We start from the raw sequence: 16,832 nt of genomic DNA, 5'->3' as shown, positions 1-16,832 counted from the left end.
GTAGTCTGGGCTGAATAAAGCCTCGTAGGGAATTGACAGCGAGAAGAAAAAAGATTAATGAAATTGTCCGAAGTTTTTATGAGACTTACACAGACCTAGGCCCTCAGTCTCTGAGCATGTAACAGTATGACTTTTGGAACCATTAAAGTTTAATGCAGAATATGAAAAAGATACCGAACTTCAGATTTTGTTGCTATTGGGAGGGGAAATTTAGCGAAGATAAGGATTAGGAAGATGATAATACTCTAAGACAAAAGTTATCTGAGATTCAAGGTCATCGACCCTTTATAATTAAACCATCTGCATTTCTTACTTGCCAAACGACTTTGATAGAGACTATAAGGATTTCTCCAACCTGCAGAAGTGAGGGATATGTTTTTAATGATAGACAATTCAAAATCAATCCAAGTATTTAGACTACTGGTTTGTGTCTTTTTTGAGACGTGCTCTCAGTAAGTTTATGTCCAAATCTAACAAGTCCTAAACAAATGTGATTTCTGATGAGACTGAAAGTTAACTTTTGGAGAATTCTGATACTTTTCGTAATCACCAGAATTGCTTTTTAAAGGATCTATTTGAATTTTGGAAATTATAGGCTTTTTTTTTTAACGCCTAGTTTGAAAACACAAAACAGATGTCATGACCTAATTGGAGGTGGCCGTTGTGACCCTATTTCCCACACATTCAACGCAAAAGTTTTTCACTAGTTCCTGACCCTATTCAAAGATTGGGCGAAGGAGAGTCAGGCTCAGCAGCGGTTCTCCGTGCGCAGCGTCCTGACCAGGGGCAGCAGCACCTGGGAAGGTGTTAGAAACACAGATTCCCAGGCCCTGCCCCACACTTACCGAATCAGAACCCAGGGCTGAGCTCGATAGTCTGCATTTGGCAAGCCCTCCAGCAGATTCTGATGCACCTTAAAGACTAAGAATCCTTAGGCAAGGTTGGCAAGCCCAGTGTAGGCCTCGTCAGTGCAAGCAGGAGAGCTGCCGTTCTGATTTGGTACACCTTTGGGGTACTGAGCTTATTGGTAAGTTGCTTCCATATTTTTCAAAAAGGAATTTTAAAAGCGTGCAGCCAAGAGAGCTGTTGAAGGCACCTGGACCAGGTGTTTTTACGCAATATCCCTTTCCGAAAGGAAAGTGACTGCCCTCATAGTCAGGGAACACACTCTCATACTCCAGTCTGGTGGCAGCTTAACGGCAGGAAAAGTTGGGGCTTCCTGTGGAAGAAGTTATACCACCGAGGTTAACACAGCAGCCCCTGGAGGCAGACGTTGCTGGGTTCAAATTCTGGCTCTGCTACTAACTAGGTGACCTTAGGCAAGTCACTTACCTTCTCCGAGTCTCTTTAATCACCCGTAAGATCTGGGTCAGCATGGTTCTGAACACATAGGATTGCAGTAAGTAATCACTAAGATTACCGGTCTTCAAACAATGTAGAAGGTAGTTAGTGATACTACCTTGTCTATTTGAAAGGTGCTTAAAGAGTCTTAAAAGTTCTCACCACAAGAAAAGAAAACTTGTAACTATATGAGGTGATTCCTAAACTTATTGTGGTGATCATTTCACAAGATATATACGTATTTAATCCTTATGTTATATATCATATTTAATCATTATGTTAATTACATGTCAATTATTTTAAAAAATTATCAAACACTCAAAAAAAAAAAAACAATGTAGACCATTATGGCTTTTAAAACTTTTGGAACACTGAAGCCAAAAAGACATGGTCTGCCACATCTTGACTTGGTGATTAACCACAAAAATGAAAAAACTTCCATTTGGGAAAAAACAAACAAAACATTTTTCCCATTTAGCTTGGTGAACTGTCAAATTGAGGTACACCTCACAACATTAGTGGAACTCATCAATTAGCATCGAGACTTTTTAGCATTGATAAGTAAAATCATATATATACAAAGTGCGCCGAACCCTTCGTCTGTAACTACCTCTTCAGTGACCTGTATGTAATTAGTCACAGGTACTAACGTGGCATTGTGCAAAGAGCAATAAGCTGAGAGTCGCCGTTTAACTTTGGTTCTGACTCCTCTTAAATCACTGGCCCAGCCCTGCACGGACGCCTCTGTGTCTCCCCCCTCATGCGCCGACCCAGGTGAATAACTGCGCAGCTGAGCCAAACGGTTAAGTCGGTTCATAGCATCATAATCTGAGATCGAACTAAAATTGTCCAGGGAAGCATTCTCAGTGTGAAGTATGTTTGTCCCCCGTGGAGCCTGGCTTTAGGATTGTTGTGGTATCTGTCTCTCCTTGTGAACTTTTGATCAGGAATAATCTCTACGTTGAGATGTGGTCACAGGGGAGCCTTTACCTCCAAAATGGCATCTGAAAAAAAAAAATGTCTTCAGAAGCTAAGGCATGGCCGAAAGGCTCTGAGCTGAGAAAAAATAATCAGGATGAAAACTGGAACGTTAGCACTCTGAGATGCCATTTTCCCAGAGTGCAGTCGCTTATTTACAGTTTCGAGTGTTCACCGGCTTCTTCCTGGTGGGACTTGAGATCAGTTATCTAATCTCATATTTCAGCTAAGTAAAGTCTGGCCGCATTCCTGCATGCCAACATGCACCTTTAAAAATCAAAGGCAAACTTCACACCCCGGAAAGCCTCTTCCTTCCTCCGCGTTTCTCTCCTGCACCCCCCTCCCCGGCACTGGCAGACGTCAGCCTGCGGGTCTCCTCAGCCCAGTCCACGCGATGCCTCTCTTACTGCCTGTTGTGGCAGGAGAGAAGGATTGCATTACAGAGGCTGTCAGGAAGGACGAGCCCTCTGCCGTGCATCATCATTATCACTTGCTCCTCGGGTGGAAGGAAATGCAGTAAATCCCTCAAATACAAAGCAGTAAATACCGCTGGCTCTTACCGTCATGATTGCCAGTGCCATTAACAGGCAGCGACAGCGCCGTGGCACTCTTAGATGTTGCTTGTATCTTTTCTGACAGTGTGCGCATAAACCTGCCAGTGACATGACATTAGATCACATGACTCTTCAGATTTGATTCAGGCTCCCCGAGCTGCTCGTCCCGGGCGTACGAGTGAGGCGGCATGCCTCGCATCTCCGAAAACGGGCACTTAACACAAATACAGAGTGGTACTAATGGCGCATGTTCCTAAGTGACGTCCTTTCGTGGATTTTTTTTTTTTTTTTTTTTGGTATAGTGATCTACGTGGATAAAGAACACAACCAAGCAAAGCGAGACATCTTAAAAGCCATACTACGAAGACAAGAGATGCCTAACAGGAGGTACGTTTACGCATTCCAAAGTATCTGATGGGTTGTGGGAAGTAGATCGCCGTAGCGCAGCGTGAGGGCTCAGGACACGTGGCTCTCTGCGTCTCCTCCCTCCTAGAGGTGCGGGAGCCCTGCCTGCCGCACAGGGTGGCTGTCCAGCTCCCACGGAACTCTGAAAGCCGAATGGCTGCGCGGTGCACGTGAAGGGTACCACCGCCTTTCGAGGACGACCCTAAGGAGCATTCGCAGTGGTTGTGGGGGTGGGGGGGGCGCCCTGGAGTCAGGAGGCTCGAGTGTGAACTCTTGTCTGACCTCGGACAACTAACTCACTTAACCGCCCGGTGCCTCACTTTCTTCATCTGCGAAATGGAGATGAGAATTCCTTACAGGATTGTTATGACGGTTAAATGGGATGATATATGTGAGATGGATTGACTAGCACCTGACGTAGTTAAGTGCACAATAGGTCTTAACTGCAGTCATTATAAGCAGTGATATTAATATTGTTTTAATAGCTCATCATCCTTTCAGACTGATTTTTATCTTACTATCTACCACTTAATAATTCATCATTTTATGCTTTTTTTTTTTTAATGCATTTTTGGGGGCAGATTTGAAAAGGATACTTTGCAATTTTGGTTCAGTAGAGAAATTATACCCACTTGAGAAGGAAGAAAATCGGATCTTAAGTTGGTACTTCTGCGTGGGCCACGGCCCATGCCGCTGCCCCTGCGCTGGGTCCCCGCGGCCCAGGCAGGGCTCTTACCTCTTCCTGGTCCTCGTCTCCTCGCCTTTCCTGCCCAGAGAGGACACAGCCTCTCGTTACCCCAAAAATGGAGCTGACCCTGGCGCCGTAGAGAGAGACTCAGTTCTTTCCTTTCCTAGAGGCCATGAAGTGGTTATTAAAGACACATTTTACTAAAGAGTTTCCAAACTAACGTTAATTTGTTTCCAGAAATTCTTAGCTCTTAGGATCTGAACAGGGTGCATCGTTTCTTTGGGTCTCAGTTATAAACAAAGGGTAGTAAACTGTTAATTAGCCTAAGACTTCATTTCTCCCAGAATGGGGGACAGTCACTCAAGTCCTACTTATTCACGTCAGCTTCTTTCAAGTCCCCCTCAAATACCGCCAGTCCTCCAGGGTTCTCCCGGGTCACCAGCGACTAAACATCACTGGCTATGTCGTGTGCTTTCTGAGGTCAGCAAGCTGCGTCATCACCATCCAGGACCAAGCTCTGGTCCTGTGGACCAGCCCTGGGCTGGACTTAGCCATCTCTCTGTCCTGTTGTGTTCCTCTACCTCTGTGTTCGCCTTGCTTCTAGAACGTTAGGACACACTATAAGCAGCACTCCTTGGTGGGGGAGAAGAGTTTTGTTTCCTCAAAAGTGTTTATTGTTTAAAAGACAGATTCTGCTTTACTTTTAGGCCTGCCTTTCCTCAGAAGACTTGCTTTTTTAAAAATAGAAAAGCCCACGGTAACGCTAGTGACGCCCACTCTGCCATCATTGTCTCTCTAAAAATCTCTACGTGCCCCACAGAGACACAAATGTTTGGGTCATTCTGAGAAACACAGAGAGGGACCGCGGGGCCAGGCTGACTGACTCGGGGCTGGTGACGACTTTGTGAATGCTCAGAGCACTCACGTGGGAGAGAACGGCCCTGTCCCTCTTCTCCCGTGACACTGTCATTGTCTTAAGGGAAAAAGGGAGTTTACATTTACGCTTTTCTACAGCCAAAGGACAGTTATTACTTCAGTGAACGTTCTCACCTTTGGGAAATACTCACCGAGGTCACATTACTTTGCATTACCTAAAGTGCTCCTGCATCTGCAGAAATTTATTTTCTCAGACGGGAACCCTCTAGAATAGTGGTGGTAACGTACTAAGCCACAGGTGGAGAAATTTGGCCCATCTTCCCTGACATGCGTAAAATTATATGCATTGTATAACGAGTTACACGTAGTACCTTTGCCTCCTGCCTCATGCTACATTTAGAGATATGCAGGTGTCACTTTGAAAGAGAGGCAGCACGTTGAAATGGGACTTTCAAATATTTATTGGAAGTCATAGTTTTGACTCTGACTTAAGGTTCCTTTTGGGTTTTATTTCTTCTCTTTAACTGTTCTATTGAGCAGATCCAACATAACCATCAGCATCCAATATGTAAACCTCAGAAGTGCCCCTAGGCTCCTCTGTCCTGTTTTACATGAATTATTTCAGAATGAGGAAGAAGTCAAAAGTCATGTTAAATGATTTGATGCATTTTAGTGCTTTTGATTTCCTAAATAACGGCGGTGACATTTGAGGGGTGGACCTTACAGCCCAGCCCCAGACCTGCCTTGTGCAGGAATCGTTCCCCGAGTGAGCCGGCCCTCGAGAAAGACTTCCGTTTCACAGTTCACGTGGCAACACGACAAATATTTATGATCCCCTGTGTAACCATCAGGAGCTAAAATGAGGTACAAGGCGAAGTCTCCGCACTCAGGGAGCTTACATCCCACCAAAGAAGACAGACAGCAAGTAAACAAATAAACCAAGTATATGTCACAATTCGCGCTAAGAGAACATTGAACAGATTGCTGAAATCCAAGATGACAGTGAAAGCAGCCCTGAGGAGGTGACATTTAACCTGGCTAGCGAAGGACGAGGAGACCCGGTCAAGTCATGAGCAGCCCGAGGAAGATCATTCCAGGCAGAGAGAATTCCAGGCACGAAGGAACGTGGGGAGGTGTGTTTCTAGGACCCCTGGCAGGGGCGCTTAGCAGGGCCAGGTCTCGTGAGAAGAGGGGACTCTCCAGGAGGGGAGGTGGGCAGAGGAGCCAGAAGCAGCTCGCGGGGCTCTTCCTGCTTTCACCACCCCCTTCCCCCTCGGGCACTTGGTGTCCACCCCCGGCGTGCACCCAGACCCTCGCAGTAGACTGTCAGCCTGCTGGGGGCGGGAAACGAGGTGGCACCCCTTTGTTTTGGAGGGCTCACAGGTAAGAGATAAGGTGCATCCGTGTGTGTGTACGGACAATTCAGCCTAAGCCAAACTGCAGTGTTTTAAGTTACTTTAGTGTATCTTCTTCCTTTTTTGCTTAACTTTATAGTTTCTTAATTTTGATTTGACAACTCATTTTACTCTCTTTAGAATTAAAAGCCAGAAATATTGCACTTTTTTTGTTTCTGGCCCTTTTTCTGGCATTTAGAAGTTGGGGTGGTATTTTTTTTCTTTTCTTTTCTTTTTTTTTTTTTTTTTTTTGTCTCAGAATTCCCATATATTCAGTAGTGTTAATAGTTCGCATTTGTAAAGTGATACTAGATATCATCCTTAGACATATAAGGGTAACACTTAACATTATTATTACATTCTATGTGGCATTTGTTCTATAAGCCTTATGGATGTAAATGTGCATCAGATATCATTCTTAATTTCTACTCTTCCAAGCATGTTCATTTTAGGACAATTTATGTCATCATCGTTCTTCTTTGAATTGAATGATACAGTCACTATAGAATTTGAGAATCTCAGTTTCAGTGGAAACAAGCCTTTCCTGTGCCTTCTCGTTATCTCCCCTTGGACATGTAGCAGTTTAAGCAGATCCACCTAGATTAAAAATAGTGTAATAAGTTTCACCCCAAAACAGCAGAATATACATTCTTCTCAAGTGTACATGGAACATTTTCCAACATAGACCACATGTTAGGCAACAAGTCTCAGTAAATTTAAGAAGATTGAAATCACATCAAGTGTCTTCTCTGACCACAATGTTATGAAACTGGAATCAATTACAAGAAAAAAAAACTGAAAAATAAATAAACACATGGAGGCTAAATAACATGCTACAAAACAATAAATGAGTTAACAATGAGATGAAGGAAAAGATAAAAAGAAATCTTGAGACAAACGGAAATGAAAACACAGCGACCCAAAAACCTATGGGTCACAGCAAAAGCAGTCCTAAGAGGGAAATTCATAGCAATAAAGGCATACCTTGGGAAACAAGAAAAATCTCAAATAAACAATCTAATCTTAAACCTAAAGGAACTAAAAAAAGAGAGAAAAAAGTCCAAAGTGAGTAAAAAGGAGGAAATAATAAAAATCAGAGCAGAAATAAATGAAATAAAGTCTTTAAAAAATACAAAAGATCAATGAAAACAGTAGCTGGTTCTTTGAAAAGATAAACAAAATTGATAAACCTTTAACTAGTTCATCAAGAAAAAAGAGAGGATGCAAATAAAATCAAAACAGAAGAGGAAAAGCAGCAACTGACTACACAGAAATACAAAGGATTATAAAAAGATATCATGAGCAATAGCATGCAAGTAAATTGGAGAATCTGAAAGAAAAGGATACCTTCCTGGAAACATACAATCTTCCAAGATCGAGTCAAGTCAACAAGAAACAGAAAATCTGAACAGACCAATTACTACTAATAAAATCAAAGCAGTTATCCGGAACCTCCCAACAAATGTAAGTCTTGCACCAACTGGCTTCACAGGTAAATTTTACCAAGCATCCAAAGAATAATTAACACCAATTCTTCTCAAACTATTCCAAAAATTCAAGAGACGGGAAGGCTCCCAAGCTTATTTTATGAGGTTACCATTACTCTGATTTCAAAACCAGACAAAGACATTAAGAGAATATTACAAAAAGAGAATATTATTCGATGATACTCCTGAAGAACACAGAAAATCATCTGATCACATTAACAGGTGCAGATAAAGAGTTTGACAAAATCCAGCAACTGTTTATGATAAAAACTCTCAGCAAAGTGGGAATAGAGGGAACATACCTCCATATAATAAAGGCCATGTATGAAAAACCCACAGCTAACATCATTCTCAATGGGGAAAAACTAAAGCCGTTTTCTTAAGATCAGGAACAAGACAAGGATGTCCATCCTTTATTCAACTTAGTATTGGAAGTCTTTGTCACAGCTGTCAGACAAGAAAAAGAAAGAAAAGGCATCCAGATTGGAAAGGAAGAAGTAAAACTGTCATTGTTTGTAGATGACATGATACTATATAGAGAGAATCCTAAAGATCCCACCAAAAAACTATTAGAACTGATAAATGAATTCAGTAAATAGCAGAATACAAAATTAATATCCAGAAGTCAGTTGCATTTTTATACACCAGTAATGAACTTTCAGAAAGAGAAATTAAGAAAATAATCTTATTTACAGTTGCATCAAAAATAAAATAAATACCTCAGAATAAATTTAACCAAGGAAGGTAAAAGACCTGTGCTCAGAAAATTATGTCATCGAAGAAAGAAATTGAGGAGTATACAAATAACTGGGAACATATGCTATGCTCATGGATAGGAGGAATTAACACCATTAAAATGTCAATACAACCCAAAGCAATCTATAGATTCAATGCAAACCCCATCTAAATACCAACAGCATTTTTTACAGAACAAAAATAATTCTAAAGTTTATATGTAATCATAAAAGACCTCAAATAGCCACAGTAGTTTTGAGGAAAAAAAACAAAGTTGGAGGTATCACACCACCTGATGTCAAACTATACAACAAGCCTATAGTAATCAAAACAGCATGGTACTGGCATAAAAACAGACATACATAGATCAATAGAACAGAATAGAGAGCCTGCACCTATACAGTCATTTATTTAGTGTATAACAAAAGAAAAAAGTATATACAATTGGGTAAAGATAGTCTATTCAATAAGTGATTTGGGGAAAACTAGGCAGATACATGCAAAAAAAAAAAATGAAACTGGGCTCCCTTCTTACACCGTACGTAAGAATAAATTAAAATGGATTAAAGGCTTAAGTATAAGACCCAAAACCACAAAACTCTTTGAAGAAAACATAGGCAGTAAACTCTGACATTGCTCTTGATTAATATTTTTTCTGATGTATCTTCTCGGGCAAGGGAAACAAAGAAAAATAAATGGGACTACATCAAACTAAAAAGATTTTGCACAACAAAGGAAACCATCAACAAAATGAAAAGACAGCCTACTGAATGGGAGAAGATATTCGCCAATGATACATCTGACAAGGGGTTAACATCCAAAAATTGATGAACTCATACAACTCAGCACCAAAAAAAAAAACAAACAATCCAATTAAAAAATGAGCAAAGGACCTGAATGAGCATTTCTCCAAAGAAGACATACAGATGGCCATTAGACACATGAAAAGATGCTCAACATCGCTAATTATCAGAAAAATGCAAATTAAAACCACAATGAGATATCACCTCATACCTTTCAGAATGGCTATCATCAATAAATCAAAAAACAAGTGTCGGCGAGGATGAAGGAGAAAAGGGAACCCTCGTGCACTGTTGGTGGGATTGCAGCCACTATGTAAAACAGTTTGGGGGGTCCTCAAAAAACTAAAAATAGAACTTCCTTATGACTCAGGAGTTCTGCTTCTGGATATTTATCCAAAGAAAACCAAAACACCAATTTGAAAAAATGTATGTACCCCTATGTTCACTATAGCACTATCCACAATAGTCAAGGTATGGAAGCAATCTAAGTGCCCATCGATAAATGACTGGAAAAAGATATGGAACATATATACAATGGAATATTAGTCATTAAAAAAATGAAATATTACCTTTCACAATGATATGGATGGACTTAGAGGGTATAATGCTAAGTGAAATAAGTTGGACAGAGAAAGACAAGTACCATATGATCTCACTTATATCTGGAATCTAAAGAACAAAATAAATGAACAAACAAAACAGAAACAGACTCACAGATACAGAGAACAAAGTGGTGATTGCCAGACGGGAGGGGTGTTGGGGGGCTGGTACAAAAAGGCGAAGGGGTTAAGAAGTACAAATTGGTGGTTACAAAACTGTCACGAGGATGTGAAGTACAGCATAGGGAATATCGTCAATAATACAGTAATAACGTTTGGTGCCAGGCGGGGACATGGGGGAGCACTTCGTAAATTACGTAAATGTCTAACCACTGTGCTGTACACCTGAAACCAGTGTAAAGTAATACTGGATGCCAACTGTAATTGAAAAATAAAAATTAAAAGAAAAATGGTAATAAAAGAACACAAATAGTACAGAAATAGACCAACAACAACAACAAAAAAGGAACTTAGTGTTTCCTGTGTCCCAGGCACTGTTTATATGTGTCATCTCATTTGATCCTCTCAGGGCCCCTTTGAGATAGGTGTAATTATCTCCATTCTACAGGTAAGGAAACTGAGGTCAGAGAGATCAAGAGTTTGTCCAAGGAAACACTGGTAATAAGCAGACATTTGAATCCAGAATGGATGCCCTTAACCTCTCCATCTTAATCCCTCTATTTTATGTGTCATACAAAATACTTAATCTCTCCCCTGGAAGGATCCGTGTACTTGACAATTATTGTGTTAATAGGTATTATTTTTGGTTTCAACTTAAGGGATTTCTGTTTTCTAATCAAAATTTATTGCTATCAAACACAGACTTAGTAAAAGAATGAAATGTTGAATACTTATTTTCAGCGAATTAGTTGAAAATACTGTCATGTTCAGCCATAAGCATTTGGAAAAGATTTTATTTATGCATCTTTTTCAAGGCATGATTTCTCGGAGACTTAGATTTTTATCTCAGAATGTTATCTGAGAAACAAGTTTCTTGTTTTGTTTCTTATTTGGGATGGATACGTTTTGAAAATGGTTAAAATGGTAGTTTACAAGCATCCATGGTTTAAGCTGTGCTGCCAAGACATATCAAAAGAGCACTTAACTGTAAATTCCTGTCATCCAGTCAGTCCAAGTGTGTTGGGCCTCCACACATGCCACTAATTCAAATCAGTTCCCTGAGAACCCCACAATCATGTGTCTAAAAGTAAAATAAAACTTGGATGCTCGATCGTAAGTTAAGAGATCGCCGAGTAATACGAACATTTCATGTCGCTGTTGGGCAGAGCTGCAACATGTGTCTCACACAATGCAGGGAGCGTGATCTCTGCATTTACAGAACACACACAGTTGGGTAAACTGCTGAGTGGAAACTCCAGAGTTGTGCATTTCTGTAGAAAATCTTGTGTTTCTATTGAAAATGCTGTCCTACTCTCCATGGTCTTTTTTCACTCGATCCTGTCTGCCTCATAGGTAGATGTATCACAGTATCAGAGAGTGTGCAATAGAGCATCTGGTTGTTCTCTGCCCGGTGATTTCCTCAGATTCTAGAGATAGATGTTCATCAGTGCTTAGAAAAGTAGTTTGTTATTCACTCGAAGGCTGGGCGTGCTATAATAATTGTAATAGTTCATATGATCACTTAGCTAAGCTAATGTAATTGCCTGTTTATTGGAATAATGGGAAATTTCAAGATTTCATAGTCAGTGATAAAAATCTATTGGGGAGTTGTGCTTCCCGGCGATTTGTTCTCACTCCGCGGTGACTTTTCTCTGTTCTTTCCCTTCTCAGTGTCCGCTTCACCGTGGTCAGTGACCCGCCAGAGGATGAGCAAGACCTGGAGTGTGAGGACGTCGGCGTCGCCCACGTCGACCTCGCCGCCGTGTTTCGGGAAGGCAGAGACGTCATCGAGCAAAGCATCGATGGTACGGGTGGGAGCGCTGCTCAGTCTGTTCAGCTCGCAGTTGCCGCAATCCAAATTCCTTATTAAAACCGTCTCTTTGCTGGCCGAGAGGGCGATGAGTCACACGTTCGTTGAATCCTTTGCAGCTCGAGCTGACTTCGTGTTGCAGCTGGACGCCTCTCCCTGTTTCGCTCCCTGCCCTCCCCCTCCGCCTGTCTTTGAATCAACAGAAATTTAAAACTAATTCGTTGAGTTTCACAAGGAGTTATTCACTTTGATGATATTGGGGATAGGTTTGACAAAAGTTTGGCAGATGGATTTTTTTCACGTTGTTTATGGAAGCCTCATGCTGTCCAGCCTTATTTCTGCTAAGGCTCGTCATTCTGAGTGATCGTTAGAGTGTCTTTTGCAAGGTTTCTCTTTAATCCAGTGTTACAGTCCAGTGATATAGTCACTGAAAATAACTCTGAGTAGTTTGGATCGTGTGTTTCCCACCAGGATTCGGGGAGGAGTAGAGGATTCCCAGCAAAACGCGATCTCTTGGGTTTTCTCACACCAGGTGTGAGTCCCAACAGTGCCTAACTTCTGCCCTCTGTTCTCGTATGACACTTAGAACACGCCGAAGGAGTCGTGCTTTATGAATCAGACTTCTTTGATTCATAATCGGCGGTGGCCCGGGCCGCATACAGCATATGGAGAGATGAGGCTGAGTCCTGGTTTGATTTCTTACGTTGGCAGAGTCTTCTCTGGGAAAATGAATGTGTTTTGCTTACTCATTAATCCGCGCATTACACGAGCACTTAATCAAGCGCCTACGTGCCAGGCACTCTGCTCACACCACGGTTCAGTCGTGGTTCGTATGTCAGGCTGCTGGTTCTGGATGTGTGTCAAGTGCTCAAAAGTCAGGATCGAGCCAAACAGTTAACCAAATTAGACCAAGTAACCAAATTAGAAACCTTCTGAGAAATTTTTATAAACTATACATATTGAACCACATAACGGTCACAGCTTTGTCAGGCGCAAAAGAAGAAGACGAGAGAACCAAAATACTAACCTAAACCACCCTATTAAAGACTCCCAGGACCAAGAGAGTCTGGGGACAATGACCAAAACTATCTGTGCTTTCTGTTCGCCATCTTTTTTCCAGGCCATGTTCACATTCTGCAAGACCTCATAGGACCACACTGGCCATGTTTGGGGGCAAAAGTCAAAAGATTAAGCGCCAGTCAGTTCAGGGCGCTAATGTTTTCTTCTGTGCCAGACACAAGTGGGAAGTCCCAGAGAAGCCACAGATCCCCAGGGGATGCTCAGGCCGCCGCTTGGGCCCCTGCTCTCTCCCTGCCTGTTGGCTCCTCCTCCTGAGTCTTCGTCCACCACTTTCGTTTGAAGGGTTTCCTGCAAATTCTCTCAGAATTAAACACACGCACACATTGTAAAGTTCGAGGAAAACCACAGGGGGGTAAACAGGAAACTACACAGGCTCATAGCGCTGCCAACGTGCAGCGTCAGGATCGTGGCTGTCAGTCACGACAGGCCTCAGTGTGCACCCAGGGCTGGGGCGGTACCGAGTCGGTGCCCGTCGGGCCCCCGCCGAGCTCAGAGGAGGCCCGCTGCCTCCGCCAGCAGTCCACCACCGAAAGCCGGGGCCCCTCTTTCAAGGAACGTACACACACCCCAAACTTCACATCCACTTCCTTGCATCATCTGTGCATGGACCCTCAAACCCAGTCCACAGGCTTAACACTCCTGACTCTGCCATTCGAACTTTTTCTAATTTCGCATCGAATCTACTTTAAATAGAACGTTTTGTTAGACAAATAACCAATCCAAATTGTGATCATGTCTCTTCTTTGCAGTGGTGTGCCGTTCCGAAGTTTGTTACCAACTCTCTCTTAGAACAAAGTCTTCGTTGCATCTCAATCCCTTTTGGACTTTGTTTCTTAGAAATGTTGCTTAGAAATCCTGATTCTGTGTTGGAATCGTTATCCTACAGCCTTTCCACTGGGTAAACTTTATGATCAGGTCATTAATTTTAGCTACGTGGACATGCAGGACATCTAGAATGTGTATCTTCATACACACACGGCGGCTTTAATTCGTAGATTTATGAGATGCCAGTGGACGTCGGACTTTCATAGAGGTGTTTTCATCTTTTCAACTACTGTTTCAGCTGTTGTATCTGAAGAAAACTCTGTCGAGTGATACTAACATCCTCCCACTGTTTCCTCCCTAGTGCTGGATGCGCGAGCAGGTGGAGGAAGCATTGGCCGGCTCAGGGTCACAGTCGAAGCTCTCCATGCCCTCCGGTCTGTCTACGAGCAATGCAGAGATGACTTGGAGGCTTGAAAGAAACCGCCCCGAGACACCTCCTCCTCCTGAGTAAACACTCGCATGAAAACTCTTAGATGAGACTTTTGTAATTACTCTGGTGTATGTAATCTATAATTCATAGGGAGAGGCCCGGGTTTGAAGTGTTCAAGTTTTGTATACTCTTCCACTTGTTTATTTTTCTATTCCCTCCTTCCCATGACTGCCACCCCTCAGGATTTCAGATCTCCACATGGGCAACGCCTTCTCAATAATTTATACCTGCACGATAGCATGAGAAAGTCTATTTGCATTTATAACATTTTCTTATAAAGAACTGAAATGCAGTTCCCATTTTTATTTTTGATAAGCAAATAGCTTAAATCTTGGAAAACCTGAGAGAAAGAAATACTTTTATGTTATCCCTAATTGTCCCACTAAATGGAATGCCTATGATTAGCCTCATTAAGAGTTTTATACTGTGAAGATTTTATTAGAAGCAATATATGAAAATTACTTGGATTAATGTGTTAATCTTCCTCTTTAAAATGCTAATATCCATTTTATGCACATTAAAGCTCAGTGTGCATTTTCTTTGATGCATGCAGTTTCTATCTTTAAATTAAATATAAAGAATGAGACTTGGCACCAACTTATTAAATCACCGCAAATTTCTTATTTTTCTTTCTTAAAAATTACAGGTCTTCCTATCTGTATTATTTTCATGGACTCACGATGTCAATATTGATAATAGGATCCAGGAATGTGTGTCTATATAGAGGAGACAGATACAGGTATATACAAAACTCACACTTTGAAAACTTAGCTGATGACATAGAAGGAAATTATTTAAAGTACGGCTCAAGATTATATGCTTAGTTAGACCTGAAAGAAGTATCTTTATCATTTTTTAAATTTACATCAAGCTCATATAATGCCGGAGTGTATCTGGATAACCAGATCCTCAGAAAGCAGCTCAGAAAGTTAATTTTCTAGCTTTTACCCAATCTCACTGAAGGATTTAATTGATATTTTTAATGGAGCTGTGAATCAGCACTGCAAAGGAATTGTCTCCAGAGGTCTCGGGTATAATACATTTCATTTTTTAATTTACTTTCTTATTTGTCATTTTCTTCAAAGGATTTTTATAGGCTGCGGGTTTTCACTGTTTGCAAACAGGCTATGTTCCTTCTTAAGCATATGTAAAGTATTCAGGGAGATAAGTAATTTATTAAAATCTACCTAATTTGCCGTGATATATTAAATCTCTGCTTCAGTGATCACAGACCATTTCATTTAGAGAATTAGGCCTTCCCTCTTTGTGTGATTAAAGCTCTGGAAAATGAGTTCTTTGCTCCTATTTGTGAACATTCAAAGCCCGCTAATGGCAAGAAGATGGAATAGATTATGAGACAATTCATTACAGTTCAACAGAGAAAAAAAGAGCAGCTATAATGCAAAAATGCAAGTATGAATATCTGCTTATAGTTTGAACCATCTGTGCTCTAATGGCTTCAATAATGACTCTCGTCTTCAGGAGGCTTTGAAATGACATCCGTACAATATTAATTTGTTGATGTACATTGTGGGACCAGTAGAGTATGATCTGACCACAGAAATCTATAAATTCTGTTTCTACCATTGGGCCCCCCTGTTTGGGGCCTGCCATCTCCAAGAAGAATCTTGCTCTCATCCAACTCTGCAGATCTTCGTAATAACTCATTCCTCTGGAACCTTCTAGAGACCACAAACATCTGCAGATGAAACCTCTCCAACCCTAGTAAACAGCCACATGTTTGTTGTCACTTCAGCTGGCTCTGAGCTCATCCTTTTGGCCTCGCTTTCTAGCTTTTTTTGGCTTCATGCAGTTACAGTGTCATTAAGGCCCGTAATATTCCCTGCAGTAATTTAAAACAGCCGGATTATACCCCGGGATTAACCGAGTGGTTTTTGAGACATTTATTGTGGTATTCTCCCAGGAGGTTTGTATTATTGTTTTAAAACATTACATCCCAAACTAAATACCCTTTCCGCAGGGAGAAGAACCGGACTGCGCTGACTTCTTATCTTTAAGGGGAGAGGGGACTTTTTATTAGAAAGCTGCTGAGATCCAGTCAGCTGCGCGGAGTGTACACCTCCGTTGATACCAGGGAATCAGCCCTGTTTCTGCCACGTGGACGTTGACCATGATGGGTTTTTGAGTATTCCTTCTCTCGTTTTAAAATACTCACCTTCGAACTACGTGAGTGTCACGGAGGCCATTCTCATAAGTCACCGACTAGGCGCTGACGCGTTCAGAGTGGACAAGTGGCGTCAAATGCTGTCGTGTGGATCCTTCGGTCGGGGTTTATAACCTGTCCAAGAACAGGTTTTTTTTGTTGTTTCGTCTCGTGTCGACCAGAGTTCTTTGAAAAGTCCACCACCTTTCGGATTACAGAGCGGTGGTTTTCCCTGGGCGAGCCAACCCTGAGCCATGTAGTGGGGGCCCGGGGGCAGGCGGGGCCAGCAGCGGCCTCGCCACACGGCACGCTGGCTGGAGGCAGGGCGCGCGGGACCCCGGAGCCCGGGTGTGCACTCAGCCCCCCGAGCGCTTCGCGGGGCCGCAACGCCCTCGGCCTGCAGAGAGAAGTGGAGCGGCCGCGGTGTGTGGGAGAGCGCCGTTTACATGCTCTTCTGCCTGCTGCCGTCGGAATGTCACATTCCCAGCCACTGTCATGAGACGCAGTTGACGAAAATAAGTTTTACGGTTTTCAGTGTGGTTT

At 42.1% G+C, this 16,832-nt stretch overlaps 1 protein-coding gene across 1 annotated transcript in view; it reads left to right on the top strand.

Moving 5' to 3' along the window:
• The window catches only part of RPGRIP1L (RPGRIP1 like), an 84,257-nt gene extending 69,074 nt beyond the window's left edge, over window positions 1–15,183 (top strand). Inside the window, exons 24-26 of the mRNA XM_016142383.2 lie at window positions 3,176–3,260; window positions 11,652–11,785; window positions 13,997–15,183. Coding sequence (XP_015997869.2) covers window positions 3,176–3,260; window positions 11,652–11,785; window positions 13,997–14,109 — 332 coding nt within the window. The 3' untranslated portion in view covers window positions 14,110–15,183. The remainder of the gene's footprint in view (window positions 1–3,175; window positions 3,261–11,651; window positions 11,786–13,996) is intronic.
• The last annotated feature ends 1,649 nt before the right edge of the window (window positions 15,184–16,832 follow it).

Source organism: Rousettus aegyptiacus, unplaced genomic scaffold (genome assembly GCF_014176215.1).
Source record: "Rousettus aegyptiacus isolate mRouAeg1 unplaced genomic scaffold, mRouAeg1.p scaffold_m13_p_14, whole genome shotgun sequence".
In the NCBI taxonomy this organism is placed as follows: Eukaryota; Metazoa; Chordata; class Mammalia; order Chiroptera; family Pteropodidae; genus Rousettus; species Rousettus aegyptiacus.
This window is presented reverse-complemented; position numbering and strand designations above follow the sequence as displayed.